General features: G+C 40.5%; 1 protein-coding gene across 3 annotated transcripts in view; it reads right to left on the bottom strand.

Annotated features, from left to right (window-relative positions):
* The window catches only part of SNAPC3 (small nuclear RNA activating complex polypeptide 3), a 47,951-nt gene that overhangs the window by 20,589 nt on the left and 11,179 nt on the right, over positions 1-16,183 (bottom strand). For all 3 annotated transcript variants that reach the window (XM_012769674.2, XM_020289346.2, XM_076008754.1), the window contains exons 3-5: positions 10,451-10,535; positions 4,913-5,017; positions 3,287-3,436 (exon numbers count right to left, since the gene is read on the bottom strand). In XM_012769674.2, the coding sequence (XP_012625128.1) occupies positions 3,287-3,436; positions 4,913-5,017; positions 10,451-10,535 (340 nt within the window). The remainder of the gene's footprint in view (positions 1-3,286; positions 3,437-4,912; positions 5,018-10,450; positions 10,536-16,183) is intronic.

Here is a 16,183-nt window from a genome sequence, read left to right as displayed (position 1 = left end):
ATTATTTATATACAATTTTAGGCATTTATTACTCATTTAGTCTCTTGCAAATATTCAAATAACCTATATTAGAACTTCAGAAATATTCCTAGGATCCTCTGTGAGGGAAATGGTACTAGGAGAGAAGTGCTTTGAGAAGCTTGGGTAAGGAAATCTTCACAACTTAAATTTATGTTACCATTTCTCCTTTATGAATGTTTTATAATAAGTAACAGTATATAAGTAACATAATAATACATGTGTAATGTATGTTCTTAGCATTCCTCTAAGAAAGACCCTTAAGAGGCTCATACCTATAATCCCAGCACTTTGGGAGGTGGGAGGATCACTCGAGGCCAGGAGTTGGAGACGAGCCTGGGCAACATAGTGAGACCTCATCTCTACTATAAAAATTAATTAATTAATTAAAAAAAGAAAGACCCCTTAAGAGATTATTGACAAAAAAGACCAACTAATCTGATCAATGTACAAATGGTCAATAGATCAGACATTAAAACATTAGGCACCATTAAAAAAAAAAAAACACTGACATTGATTTTCTACATTTATTTTAAAAACAATTCATTCTTTTACAGTTAAAAAAACAAATGTTAGCAAAATATATTACATTTTAGACATAAGGTTTTAAAAGAGAGTTAAATACGCTGGCCCAACTCTCTAGTCCTATCACATAAAAAGTTAACCAAAGAAAGCATTTTATTCAAGTCCTGCTTGCTTAGTGGCTGGAATAAAGATTCTCATTTCCTTAGCTATAAGAGGTGCAACTCTCTAATTTGTTCCATGATTGCCAGTGGAATACATGCCAAATATATATATCCCTATCAATAGAAGCATCAAAACTCAGGGACTTATTTTCAATTTTGTTTGCTGTGACAATGACATGACATGAACAGATGAAATAATTCTGGCAAAATGCTGAGAAATACTGAAGGTAGACGGTAGATATATTAAAGGTTCTTTATATAAGTCTCTTGTTTGTTTGAAAACAAAATACAAATGCCAATCAATGAAAGAAAAATATTTCCAAGGTCCAGAAAATTGTCAGCATCAGCAAAATCTAACTTATGTGTTCACGTTTCCAAAATATAGCTGGAGAACAAGGAAGCAAACAAAACAGATCTCTGAACAAAAATTCTACAAAGTCCATATACTAGAAGTTTGCTGCTGTATTTTAATAGCAGCATCACTAAGTTTTCACTTAGTGCCTGTTCACCATGTAAACAAAATGGTAAAGACAGACATTTAAAGCTAAATTTAACAGCAATACAGAAAAGAAAGAACACGGGCATTGAAGGTGAAATGACACGGATCTACACAGAGCCCCCATCACTGCTTACTAAACTTGGGCAACTCATGACAGTGCTCTGAAATCATTCTTTTTCTTACCTGTAAAATGGTGATAATTCATGCCAAAAATAGCATACATTTGGCACATGGTAAGTGCTCAATAATCAGAGATTATTTCAGTGGATGGAAGAGGGAGAAATAGTATAACAGTTGATATGTAAATATTTTAAAATAGGACTATGAGTCATTTAGCCCCTGCTTAGAAAACTTCTAAAGGCATCAGCATCAATGTACAAACACAATAAACTGACCACGCCTTGTTAAAATATTCTCCAGTGTTTCCTAAAGGTAAGACGTAACCCCTCAAACTCAGCCAAAACTGCCTTGAGCAATGACATGGTTGGAATGAAGAGGGTAAATTCAAATTTTTCTTATCAGATTGATCTCATTAATTTATAGTTACACCTTATGGTTTTTTTGGTAAGGTTAAGAAACTTTGCAGAAGATTGCTGTTTCTCCTGTAAAGAAAAGATAAATCTCATATTTCCTGGCCTACATATAGTTTTGAAATTGTACTTTTTCTCTTTGTCCTAATGTTTATCTCCAAAAGCACTGAGATGGCAACTCTGAAAACTAAATATCTTACAACCATTTTCAACATAACTCAAAAAATACTCAAGTTTAATCTACATATTACCCATGATGCTGGTCTCCATGCTAGTCACCAAAAAGACTAGAATACAGCCTGGGGGGCAGACAGACCCCCATCCAATAGAATCAGCATGTTGTAATATGCACTGTAATGGACAAATGCAAAGGCACCAGGGTGGCAAAGAAAGGACTGGAAAAATTTTATGTAATGGCAAGTTTTGAACAGGGTTTAAAAATCTGAGTATGAATGCACCAGGTGGATGGAGGAAGGGAAAGGGCATCCTACCATGTTCAAACACTCAGAGGCATGAAAAAGTAAAGCATGCTTGAGGAAGATACACAAACCCACTGTAGCCAAAGCATAAGTTGTAAAGAGGGTGAGTAGTATGGAAAGTTAACTTGGGAATCATTTTGAAGCCCTTATATGTCAGCCTAAAGAAAAAAAAAAACAAAGATGAAACCTAATCTATACCAACATTTGTGTAGCTTGTGAAATAAGAACCAGCAAGAAAAAGCAGATCGTGTTGGTTATTATCCAAACTCTATCTCCACCCTAGTTCCAAATATCTTCTTATCTACAGGAAAGGCTGTCTTTCTCCTGAAATGAGTCAATAAATCTGGGGTTCTTTGCCAGAGTAGTACCAGGTAACATAATTAGTTCAATCTTGCTCTGTGATGAAATTCAGAGTAATGAAGGCCCTTCTGCTTTGTTAGGTAAACAGTCCCTTGGGTAAACTTTGTGGGTAGCCAGTCTACCACTTTGTTCCTTTCCATCCTTATCCAGTGGGTACACAGGGTTTCTCTGTCCTTTTAAGAGCACCACACTGGGAAATTCCAGCAGGGACCAACTTCATATGCTATCTCCTTGTTGGGGATTGGTCTTTACACTGATATGTCCTTCTACAGGGAGTGAAAGATGAAGAATAGGTGCTAACCACCAAGGCTCTCAGTGGACTCTAACCTTTTACTGTGGGCAATTATGACAGATTGAAACTCCCACAGAGTTTGAAATAAGAGCAAGAGAACAAAGACAAATGCTACAGCAAGGTCAAGTTGTATGAAATTGGAAATATGACCAACTATTTAGACACTATTAGGTGGTCACTATTACCCTAGAAGGGAAAGTATCTATAGAATGATTTAGAAATAAATGAAAGATGAGATCAAAACAGAGTATAGCCTCCTCTTTGGAAAAGTTCTAATGATAAGGGAAGCAAAGAGTATAGTAGCTTAATGGAGTCGCATGGGAAAAAAAGTATTTACTGGGAGGTTTATGAGCCTGCTAGAGTAATCATTATTTCCTTAGCTTATTGTTTCCTTTTGTTTTATGGGAGGAAAATCATCTTACTTTGCTGATGTGCTCAGGAGCTTGGTCAGGAGTGTTGCTGAATTCTCCACCAATCTGGAGGTCACTGACACAGCGAATTGAATCCCTCAGTTCTGTGAGCTTTTGACTGCCCAATACCAGCATTGTCTGGTATGGTTTGTGTTCTTTGTGCTGAAAGTCAAACAGTAAATAAATCTCTACTTAGAGACAAACCAATAAAACCACAAATCTTGTCACAACCAGATCTAAATTAAGTTACTGGTTTTCTTACATTTAGATTGTCCCCATAACTTGGTTCTGTGTTTTCTTAGAGTCTGTATTTGTCTATTTCACATCCATTAATTATAGGGCCAAACTAACATCAGAATTACTTATATCTCCCCTGTGATCCAAAGCCCATACTCTGAAACCACATTCTTTATCTAACTCTCACACACCAAGCCAATATTTCCCCAGCTACCCCATCGACCTAATCAATCCAGACCAGGACACCAGATAAAAGGATGGCCCCTATGCCCCAAAGCCTGCTGGAATTATTCAAACTACCCAATCCTAAATTGTTTACTCTTCCCTGCCTTACTTTTCCCACAGAAACCCCAATAAAAACTGGGGTCTACGCATTCCCCTTCTCTCCATTCAGCCTCCTGGCTAAGAATAGTGCTTTTCTCTGTTCCTGTGTGACATGCCCCCTCCTCTCAAGAAATGTAATAAACATTTTCTTTCAACAGCACTGGCCTCTTTCTGTCATCACTGGGTCACCTGCATAAATTAAAATCCCACTGATACAACTGAGATACTTGGCAACAGAACTTTCCTAGTTTAAGCTAAAATTTATAATCAATATGCTACCAAAGTGACATTAGTATTGAGAACCTTTGGAATAAAACTTCATCTAGCAGAACGGTCTTTTAAAATTTCCTAAAAGTTACCTCATTGCAGTCAGGCAATTTATACCCTAACCTCAGGTGATAAACCCAAAGATTCATATTTTTTTTTTGCTTACTAGTAATTTGAGATCTTAATTAAGCAAGGTAATTAGTGCAACTATATTCCAGATGCTTCATAAACACCTATTTATTCATAAGTGTGATTTATGTATAGTAATATTTCAATTAAACCACATCTGAGTTTATGAAATATCTATTTAGGGAATCAAGAATATATCCACTCTGGGCTAGGAAAGACTTCTGAGAAATACCTGGATACCCCTGACTTGTTAACTTTCCATATTTTCATCAAAGAAAAGCTGTCCTGAGTTCAGTAACTTCCCAAGCATTCTGAATTTGTGAACCAAGGTTACTCTGCACTCCTCCACTAGCCAACTGTTCTGCAAAAAAACCCCTCAAGAATTCAAATTATTGTGGATTTATATATATTTTCAGCTGTTTCTAGTGCAGAAATTAGGTACACATTCCAAAATCATAACTGTAATCCTATTGATCGAGAGTGTTTGAAATTTGACCATATTCCCTATTAAAAGAATCCAAGAATATGAACTGCCAGCTCTAAAAATAACTTGTCAGATAGGCAGTATATGCTTGCATTTAGTTTGAATGCAAGCATAGGAATGTGACTCTTCAAATCACTAAACCCTCTGACAAAAGTTACTCAGATTATCCATGGAATCCAAAAGGTTTTACTCCTGACCTTATGAAATATAACAGGATACAAGATATTCACAGATAGGATAAGTTCCCCTTCTTCAATCATGTCTGCTGGATTTCCAGGCTTTTTTCCTATGGCATGTGACTCCTGAAGAATGAGAAAGAGACCTTGATATCAGACACTGTAACTCAGGCAAGAGACAGTATGGTATAATGGCTATCGTGATGCCACGGGTTGAGTCAGACAACCCTGGGTTTGATGCCTAATTCTACTTCAGGAAAATTGTTAAAACATCTCTAAGCTTTGGTTTCATCTTTTATAAGAAAGAAAAAAAAATACCAGAAAGTATTTATTTTACAAAACTATTGCTGGGAATGTGTACATAAAGCATCTAATAAGATGTTTGGCCCTAAGTGCTCAGCAATTGATGATCAAATAGGAATATCAACTAATTTAGGTATAACACTGGCAGTTCTAGTTACTTTTGTACACCAGATTTAGAATGCAAATACAGATCTGTTTGGCTCTAAATCCCTTGTGTTTCTACAGTTCTACAATAATAGTTGGAGATTTTAATATCCCACTTTCAATAAAGGGTGGAATAACCAGACAGAAGATTAACAAGGAAACAGAAGACCTGAACAACAGAAACAATCAGACCTAAAAGACATATATAGAACTCTCTATCCAACAATAGTTGAATATAGATTCTTCTTAAGTGCATATGGACAATCCCTCCAGGACAGACCACCAAAATCTTAGATTTTCAAAAACCAAAATCATAAAAAGTATCTTTTCTCATAAGTGAATGATACTAAAAGTCAGTAACAGAAGAAAAATTGGAAAGTTCACAAATAAGTGGAAATCAAACATACTTTTAAAACAACCAATGGGTTGCAGGAAAAAACACAAGTGAAATTAGAAAATATTTTGAGACAAATGAAAAGGAAAACACAAAATATGAAATTTAGGAGATGTAGCAAAAGCAACAATAAGAAGGAAATTTATAGCTGTAAATACCTACACTAAAAAAGAACAACCTCAATCAATAATTTAACTGTACACATCAAGGAACTAAACAGAAGAATAAACCTAAAGTTAGCATAAAAAAATGAAATAAAGATTAGAGTGGAGATAAATGAAACAGAATAGAAAAACAATACAAATAAATCAATCAAAAGTTGATTCTTTGAAAACATCATCAAATTTGACAAACTTTTGCTTCATTTAAGAAAAAAGAGGCCGGGCGCGGTGGCTCACGCCTATAATCCTAGCACTCTGGGAGGCTGAGGCGGGCGGATTGCTCAAGGTCAGGAGTTCGAAACCAGCCTGAGCAAGAGTGAGACCCTGTCTCTACTAAAAATAGAAAGAAATAAATTGGCCAACTAAAAATATGTAGAAAAAATTAGCTGGGCATGGTGGCGCTTGCCTGTACTCCCAGCTACTGGGGAGGCTGAGGCAGCAGGATTGCTTGAGACCAGGAGTTTGAGGTTGCTGTGAGCTAGGCTGACGCCACAACACTCACTCTAGCCTGGGCAACAAAACCGAGACTCTGTCTCAAAAAAAAAAAAAAAAAAGAAAGAAAGACTCAATGCATTTAAGAAAAAAAAGGTTCAATTACCAAAAAAAAAAATCAGGAATAAAAGTGGAGTCATTACTACTGATTTTATAGAAATAAAAGAATTACAAGAGAAAAGTATGCCAACAAACTGGATAACCTAGATAAAAAGGACAAATTCCTGCAAACATACAAACTATCAAAGCTGACTCAAGAAGAAATTTAAAAACCTAAATAGACCTATAACAAGTAAGGAGATTAAATTAGTAATAAAAAACCTACCAACAAAGAAAAGCTCAGGATTAGATAGATGACTTCACTGGTGAATTCTACCAAATACTTTAAGAAGAATTAACACCAATGTGTTTCAAACTCTTCCAAAAAATCTTAAAAGGAGGCAGGCATAGTGGCTCACGCCTATAATCCTAGCACTCTGGGAGGCAGAGGCAGGCGGATTGCTCAAGGTCAGGAGTTCAAAACCAGCCTGAGCAAGAGTGAGACCCCGTCTCTACTATAAATAGAAAGAAATTAATTGGCCAACTAATATATATATAGAAAAAAATTAGCCGGGCATGGTGGCGCATGCCTGTAGTCCCAGCTACTCAGGAGGCTGAGGCAGTAGAATTGCTTGAGCCCAGGAGTTTGAGGTTGCTGTGAGCTATGCTGACGCCACGGCACTCACTCTAGCCTGGGTGACAAAGTGAGACTTTGTCTCAAAAAAAAAAAAAAAAAAAATCTTAAAAGGAGTGAACACTTCCTAACTCATTCTATGAGGCCAGCATTATCCTGGTACCACAGCCAAAGACACCACAAGAAAAAAAAACTAAGGGCCAATATCCCTGATGAACAGGAATGCAGTAATCTTCAACAAAATACTAGCAAACCAAATTCAGCACCATATTAAAAGGATTATAAACCACAACCAAGTGGAATTTATCCTTGGAATGCAAGGGTAATTTAGCATTAGCAAATCAGACTGCGCATGCTGGCTGTAATCCCAGCACTTTGGGAGGGCAAATCACGAGGATCATTTGAGGCCAGGAGTCTGAGTCCAGCCTGGGTAACATAGTGAGCTCTTGTCTCTAAAAACAAACAAACAAACAAAATGAGCCAGGCATGGTGGCATGCGCTTGTAGTCCCAGCTACTCAGGCTACTTGGGAGGCAGAGGCAGGAGGATCATTTGAGCCCAGGAATTCGAGGTTGTAGTGAGCCATGATCATGCCACTGTACATGCCTGGGCAACAGAACAAGATACTGTCTCTTTAAAAAAAGAAATAGCAAATTAATCAATGCATGCAATACACTACGTTAATAGAATGATGGTAAAAAACCAGAACACATCTCAACTGATGCAGAAAAGCATTTAACAAAGTCTAACATCCCTTTGTGATAAAAACACTAAATAAACTAGGAACAGAAGGGAACTTCCTCAACATGAAAAGGACATATATGAAAAAGCCACACAGCTAACATAATCAATGAGAGAAGACTGAAAACTTTTCCCCTAATATCACCAACACGATAAGGATGTGCACTTTTGCCACTCTTACACAACACAGCATAGAGAATTTCTATACTATTAATGTTTTAGACAGAGAAGGAAAAATGGGAGTAAAGGAGGGAGAAAAGAGAGAGAGAAGGAAAAATTAAGCTATCTTTGTTTGCAGATGACATGCTCTTATTTGATCAAAATCCTAAAGAATCCAAACACACACACACACCAGTTCTAGCTAATAAACAAATTAAGCAAAGATGCAGAATACAAAATCAACACACAAAAATGAATTGTATTTCTACACACTAGCAATGAACATTCTGAAAAAGAAATTAAAACAATTCCATTTATAGCACATCAAAAATAATCAAATACTTAGGGATAAATTTAACCAAGGAGGTGAAAGGCTTGTACACTTAAAAACTACAAAACAGGCTGGTGCAGTGGCTCACACCTGTAATCCTAGCATTCTGAGAGGCCAAGGCAGGAGGATTGTTTGAGCTTAGGAGTTTGAGACCAGCCTGAGCAAGAACAGGACCTCATCTCTACTAAAAATAGAAAGAAATTAGCTGGACAACTAAAAACATGTAGAAACAAATTAGCTGGGCATGGTGGAACATGCCTGTAGTCCCAGCTCCTCAGAAGGCTGAGGCAGAGGGATTGCTTGAGCCCAGTAGTTTGAGGTTGCTGTGAACTAGGGCTGATGCCATGGCACTCTAGCCTGGGCAACAGAGTGAGACTCTGTCTCAAAACAAGCTGGGCATAGTGGTGAGTGCCTATAGTCCCAGCTACTGGGGAGGCCAAAGTGGGAGTATCACTTGAGTTCAGGAGTTCAAGACCAGCCTAGGCAACATATTTAGACCCTGTCTCTAAATTTAAAAAAATAAAATAACATTTAAAGAAATAAAAAAATGAGAACACAGTTCTCATTTGAGAACCGTGAACACAGAACTACAGCTGTGGGGGCTTGGGGAAAATATTGCTGAAAAAAATTGGAACGACATCTCTTGTTCATGGATTAGAAGACTTAATATCATTAAGATGTTAATACCCCCCAAAGTAATCTACAGTTTCAATGCAATCCCTGTCAAAATCCCAATGGTGTTTTTCCCAGAAATAGAAAAACCTATCCTAAAATTCACATGGTATTTTGACAGCCAAACAATCTTGAAAAAGAATAACAAAGTTGGAAGACTCACATTTCCTGATTTTAAAATTTACTACAAAGCCACAGTAGCCAAAACAGTGCGGTTCTAGGACAAGGATATATAGACCAATGGAATAGAATAGAAGAACTTATATGATCAAATTGACGTTGGATGAAACTGCTAAGAACATTCAACAGGGAAAGGACAGTCCAGGAAAATGGATGAACCTTTAAAACATTACGCTAAATAAAATAAGCCATTCACAAAAGGACAAATATTGTGTGATTCCACTAATATGAGGTATCTAAAATAGGTAAATTCATAGAGACAGAAAGTAGAATAAAGGTTACCAGAGATAGCAGGAGGGGATATTGGTGAGTTATTGTTTAATGGATAGAGAATTTCTGTTTGGGAAGATTAAAAAGTTCTGGAGCCGGGCGCGGTGGCTCATGCCTGTAATCCTAGCACTTTGGGAGGCCGAGGCGGGCGGATTGCTCAAGGTCAGGAGTTCGAAACCAGCCTGAGCGAGACCCCATCTCTACCAAAAATAGAAATAAATTAATTGACCAACTAAAAATATATATACAAAAAATTAGCCGGGCATGGTGGCGCATGCCTGTAGTCCCAGCTACTCGGGAGGCTGAGGCAGTAGGATCGCTGAGCCCCGGAGATTGAGGTTGCTGTGAGCCAGGCTGACGCCACGGCACTCACTCTAGCCTGGGCAACAAAGTGAGACTCTGTCTCAAAAAAAAAAAAAAAAAAAAGTTCTGGAAATAGTAGTTACACAGCATTGTGAATGTACTTAAAAGCAACTTAAACACTTAAAAATATTTAAAATGGTAAATTTTATGTTATGTAAATTTTACCACAATAAAAACAAAATCAGTGGGAGAGATGATAGATGCCTATGCATTATTAAGTGCCCAGAACAGTGCCTGGTATATAGTAGGTTCTGAACCCATCATGTCTACTAGCTCCTAATTCCTCAATACTCATCATCTTGAATTTTTCTTAGGACTTTACACAAGGATAATGGATTAGGATTAAGAATGTGGTTAAACTAAAATCAGGAGCAAAACAAGAAACCAGAAATAGGGCAATGATAAGACATAAATTTAGCCTAATTCTGAGAGCAGGACCAAACTAAAAGCAAAAAAAAAAAAAAAAAAAAAAAAGGCAGAGATATGAAAGAGTTAAATATGCAGTCACTTGAGTTCTGTGGGTCCTTTTTCTCTCACTAAGTTCCCAGTCCCAATGGAGTTTCTCCACTTTGTTTCCAAATAAGCATATCCAATATAAAATTATCATACAGTCATTACTAATATTTAATGACAGTTTACTGTTTCATGAGAAAACAGTGAAAAGATGAGACTCTTACCATCTCATAAGCAAATGTTTCTTGTCTGCAGACACGATCTATTGTAATGGTTTCTTCCCGATGTTCCAAGAACTTCTTTCTAATCCTATTGTAAATATAAGAAAAAAATCAAAGTTCAACATTTTTACTGGGGCTTCAAAAACATCTTTAATCTTTAACTTTTTATTTTGAACTAATTTTAGACTTAAAGTGGCAAAAACAGTACAAAGACTTCCCTCATATCTCTTATTCAGTTTCCCCTAATTTAAAAACTGACATGACTACAGAAAGATCATCAAGAACAGGAAATTAATACTTATATAATATTACTAGCAATAGACCTTTTTCAAATTTCACATAATTTTTAATTTAATGCCTCTTATTTTCTATTCCAGATTCCTACCCAGGATCCCACATGGCATTGGTTATATTTCCTTAGTCTCCTCAAGTCTGTTACAGTCCCTCATGGTCTCCTTATCTTTCATGACCATCACATGTCCAAAGATTTCTAATCAGTTATTTTGTAGAACGTCTTCCAGTTTGGGTTTGGCTGCTGTTTCCTAATGATTGGAATAAACTTAGCTTTTTTGACGAGAATACCACAAGAATGATGTCCTTCTCAGTATATCAAATCAAGAGGTTCATGATGCTAACATGTCATATTACTGGTGATGTTTACCTTGGTTAAGTTCCTGTCTGCCAGATTCCAGCACTAGAAAGATACTTTCTTTTCTATGAATTTGATAAACATTTTCAGGAGAGATACTTTGAGACTATGCAAATCTTGTTTTTTTTACAAACTTCACCCAAGAATTTCAGATTTTTATACATAATATTTATTAATATTACTATGGTATATGCAGTCTATACCTAATTGTGATTCTCTTTCCCTTCTTTTATATTTATTCACTGGAATTCTATTATGAGGAAGACTTGTCTCTTTTCTCCCATTTACTTATTTGATCATTTCTATTAGTGTGAACCCATATTTATTTTATTCAATGGGTTAAAGTCTAACACTATCATTTTGTTACTCAAATTATTCTAGCTTTGGTCATTAGAAGTTCCTCCAGGTTGGTTCCTATTCTTTCAACAAGCTTCTCTCTCTCTCTCTCTCTCTCTCTCTCTCTCTCTCTCTCTCTCTCTTTAAAGCATTTCCTTACTTTCTGGTACTGCAAGATGCTAAAAGCTCATCCTATATTTTTCTTGTCTCAGTCCTGGTATTGACCACTTCTAGCAGGACTAGTTAGTTCCTTTATTGGAGAGGAGTGTTTATAGAGACCAGGATCTGGGGGCTAGGTGTTCTCATTGTTACTGGAATTACTGCTTCCAGGCCTCTCAGCCAAGATAGGCAGGAAACAAACATGTATACCAACCCATGCATGTACAAGTATCTGTATTTTTCTGTTATATATTTAAAACCATGAGTTTTATACTGATACTTCTGATCCCAAACTAAAACCTTGGAATTCATTTTAGTCTTCAACCCTTGTTTACAACTTCTTTCTCCAAAGTGAGAAAACCAGCTCTCATTATTGGCAACCTGTTAACTTATTTGTTCCATTGTAGAAATACATAGTTACAGACTTCCTAAACTATACCCTTAGGAGAAACTTTAACATAAACAGTCTTTTTGTCTTCAGCCTTACATTATATCATGATATGCTTTTAGTGCTCGCTTTGACAGTACATATACTAAAAAAAAAAAAAAAAAAAAAAAAAAAATCAAATAATACAGGAAAGATAGGCATGGACTCTCAGCAAGGATGACACATAAATTCATGAACCGTCATACACACACACACACACACACACACACACACACAAAAGATACGCTTTTATACAGGTTTACATTAGTTCTTTCTTCCCTACCCTCTTCAAGGTTGTTATGTCATTCATTTGTAACATAATTAGGCTCATTGGTTAGTTCTGTATTCTATCTTAGGTTCCTCCCTCTTACACCTCGTTGGTTTTAGTTGTCTGATTACTTTCTGGAATGTGGAAAATGTGTGAAACATCACTACAGTGCTCCCTCTTTGTCCCTACTAACCCCTTCTCATTCCCTCCCTTCTTTCTACCCCTTTATCACCCACTTTTTCAGGCAACCAGTCTCTATAGTTCTGGTTTGTCCTTTCCATTTCTTTTGTTCAAATAAACAGATACTGTCTATTTTCTTGTATTTCTTTCTGTATCGGTCTGAGTTCAATTATGAAGAAAACAATCGAACAACAATTTGAACAAAGAAAGCTTAAGATTGGAGTAATGAGATCCTGCCAAGTAAGTAAAGGGAACTCTAAAGTAGGTAAGAATTGTTGCCGCAAGGTGTACAGCTAGTGTTACAGCTCTTGACCAGGGAAAGAACCGAGCGGCACACAGAGAGTCAGAGAACAGTCTTTATTTCTTCAGCAGGCTCAGCCAACTTCTGACCACCCTCCTTTCTTGTTCTCCTCCTGCTTTTATACCCTTGGTAGGACTCAAAAAGCGTCCAATCAACTACAAGCTTTAACATCCAATCAGCAACAGTGGGATTCAAAAAGTACCCAATCAGGATGATGCAGCCAGCACGGCTGGAGTGCAGGCCCGGACAGCAGGTGGCTGCAGTGCACCAGGCCCAGCCCCAGCAGTGTGCCCTCCAACCGGCCACGTGCAGCACCAGCCCACTGTAATGAGGAGCTTTACACAGAGGCATCAACCTCTCTATGAATCTAATAACTGCATTGAGCAAGCAAGCCCAAGCCTGTTCTAACTCCTGTTTTGTCTTGTGGATTCTCTTTCACCTTTTGACTTTTGGTAGTTACAACTCCCGATTGGTTTACATAGTTACAGCATTCTTCCCCAGAGAGCCCCAACCGAGAACACAGAGGCACCCCATGGAAACCCAGAAAAGGATTACCAAGAAGCAAGTTAGTCCAGTCTCTTGGGGCAAAGGCCCCTAGTCCAATTCCCAAGAAGACTGTCAGTATTCCTATAAGAGTCCAGGCCAGTGGTACCATTCAGTCCTTGGCTTCCAGCCAGATTCAGGGGCAATCCATATACATTGGCCCTTTTGTCGTGGGCATACCTGAGAACTTGGAGGAGTGCCCATAACTCTGCCCTCTGACCATCCCTGAGGCAGAGGAGCTAACATGATGACTTTGCTTCCTGTGGTGACTGTGTAGCCAGCCAACCGTTTGCCATCCTGGGTGTAGCTGCTGCTGTCCGTGTAGAGCTCCAGGTGGGGCGCCAGCAACAGACTATCTTTCAAGTCTGGCCAGCTTGCACAGACCTCCTCCATGGCCTCGGCACAGTCATGGTCTGGGGGCCCTGGCCCGGTAGGAAGGAAGGCGGTAGGGTTCAAGGTCCTCACAGTCTCGAAGGTGACTCGTGCGTCCCCCACACAGCAGTCCCTGGCACTGCACCAGCTGACCACTAGAAAGCCACTGGTGCCCCAATGTGTTCACCAAAGCCACCACTGCGTGAGGGACCTGCACACAGACACCCTGCCCAAACGCAAGCCAGTCCGCTTCCTTGACCAGCAAGATGGCTGCCAGTGCCCGCAGGCAAGGCGGCCATCCCAACGCTACTGAGTCCAGCCGCTTGAACAGACAGGCCACTGGCCTCTGCCAGGGGCCCACAGTCTGCGCCAGTACCCCCATGGGTACCTGCCTTTTCTCACCTCTGAGGGCAGCCTGTTCAGCTTCCTCAAGCCAGGCCTAGAGCTCCCGCACCATCGGTTCTAGTGTCTTCTTCACCCGTTCCAGGTGTGCACTTGTATCCTGCTTTCTTCAAGCTCCTCAGCCATCATGGCAGCATCGGTGATGGACTTTTTGGCCTTCTCTACCTCCCACCTCTCCTGGGCAGCCTTCTTCACCTCCCCACTCAGCTGGGCCAAATCTACCTTGAGCTGCTTTCTTCTGGTTTAGGAGGCCTGTGTTCTGCAAATGCAGGAGGTTGAGGCGCTCGGTGGCCTCCAACAGCTCGTGCTCAGCCAGCCTCTGGCTGCCCTCACCCTGCTCCAGCGCAGCCCACAGCTCCTCCAGCTCAGAAGCCAGCAGCACAGGCCAGAACTCCAGGGCCTGCGCCTGCTCTCAGAACTCAGCTGCCAGCCACTGCTCCTCATCCTGCCCTGCCTGCTCCTCCTTCAGCTGGGCTTGCAGCAGCCATGTGGCCACCTGGGCCTCCGTGGCCTGACAGGTAGCATGGCCCAGCTGCAGCTCCAGGTCATTGAGGTCAACCTCCATCTTTTTCTTGAGCCTCAGTGCTTTGTTGCAGGCCTGGGTCTCAGCATCTAGGGAGGCCTGCAGGAACTCCACTGCCTGCTGGTGGTTGTGCCTCAGGTTAGCGTACTCCTTATCTTTCTCTGCCAGCTTCTTTTTGGCCTCCTCCAGCTCCTCGGTCCTCTGGTTGGTGTCTGCCTCATGCTTGTTTAGCAAGTCCTGTCCCAAGAGAGTCACTGGACAGTCTGGCATGTAGAGGACCTTGTGCCTTATCTGATGGCCCTGGTTGGCATACTTGGGACTGGCAGAAGGGTCTGGCTACCCAAGTCTGGTAGCTCCAACTATAGTTTCCCGCTTTGTAAGTGGGGCCACAGGGGTTATCACAACTGAGTGTATTTTTTGGCTCCCTACTTTCATCTTGACCGTATGTTCCCGAGGGCTAAAGGAACCCAGTTGGCCCAACTCCGAGTCAATGCCAGCAAGCCCCACTAGCCCAAATGGGGTTCTCCCTTGCGACAGGTGACTTCTCTTGTGGGGACATTCATTCTTCCAGTGGCCAAACCCCTTGCAACTGGCACACTGTTCTCTCGCCATGGGTGCCTGTTCTCCAGTTCCCCCCTTTTGTGGGGGTCCGGGCCACTTGGACGGGTCGAGTCTACCGAGGGCAGCAGCCAGGAGGGTGGCCTTGTTCTTCATCCTCTAATCTTTCTCCCTCTGAGCGGTCCGGTCCTGGTTGACGTACACCTTCTGGGCCACCTCCATTAACTGTGTGATGCTCATGCTTGCGAATCCTTCGAGTTTCTGCAGCTTCCTCTGGATGTCAGAGGCAGATTGCCCGATGAACGCTGCATTCACCATTCTCTGGTTTTCAACTGCCTCTGCGTCAATAGGTGTGTATATTTGGTACGCTTCACAGACACGCTCATAGAAGTCATAGGGTGACTCCTCTGGCTTCTGGGTAATTAGGGCAATCTTGTTCATGTTGATCAGCTTTTTGGCCCCTTCCCACACTCCTTGGAAGACCCTCTTGGTTCCGCTCAAGTGCCACTTGTCCTTCCGCTGCGTTGAAATCCCACCCTGGGTTGGTCTCAGGCGTGATGCCCATTGTTCCACGTCCAGGATGCCCACCAGCACCCATTCCTGCAGCCACTTCCGAGTTCCAGTCATGATCCGACGCCGTTCTTCAGTACTCAAGAGGGTCAGCAGGAGTTGCCAGCAATCTTCCCATGTGGGGCAGTGAGTCTGGAAGATAGACTCCAGGAGGTCGACGAGGGCCTGCAGTTTCTCCAAGTAGGATGGGGTATGGTGTTTCTAATTCAATAGGTCGGTGGTGGAGAAAGGCAGATAATACAGGGCAGGTTGCCCTGGCTTGATGGTTCAGTCATCCTGAACCTGCGGTGGACCTCGCATTTCATGCAGAAGCATCTGGAAAGCCGGGGCAGACCGCAACAGGTGGACGAGTGGTGGAGATGCCAGCGGTGGAGAAACCAATGGTGGTGGGGTGTAGGGTGCAGTCCCAGTCACCACTCTCCATACAGAACATATGAAACTTATCAGC

The sequence above is a fragment of the Microcebus murinus genome, chromosome 12 (assembly GCF_040939455.1).
Source record: "Microcebus murinus isolate Inina chromosome 12, M.murinus_Inina_mat1.0, whole genome shotgun sequence".
Lineage (NCBI taxonomy): Eukaryota > Metazoa > Chordata > Mammalia > Primates > Cheirogaleidae > Microcebus > Microcebus murinus.
Note: the sequence above shows the minus strand (reverse complement) of the source record. Positions and strands in the feature narration are given on the sequence as shown.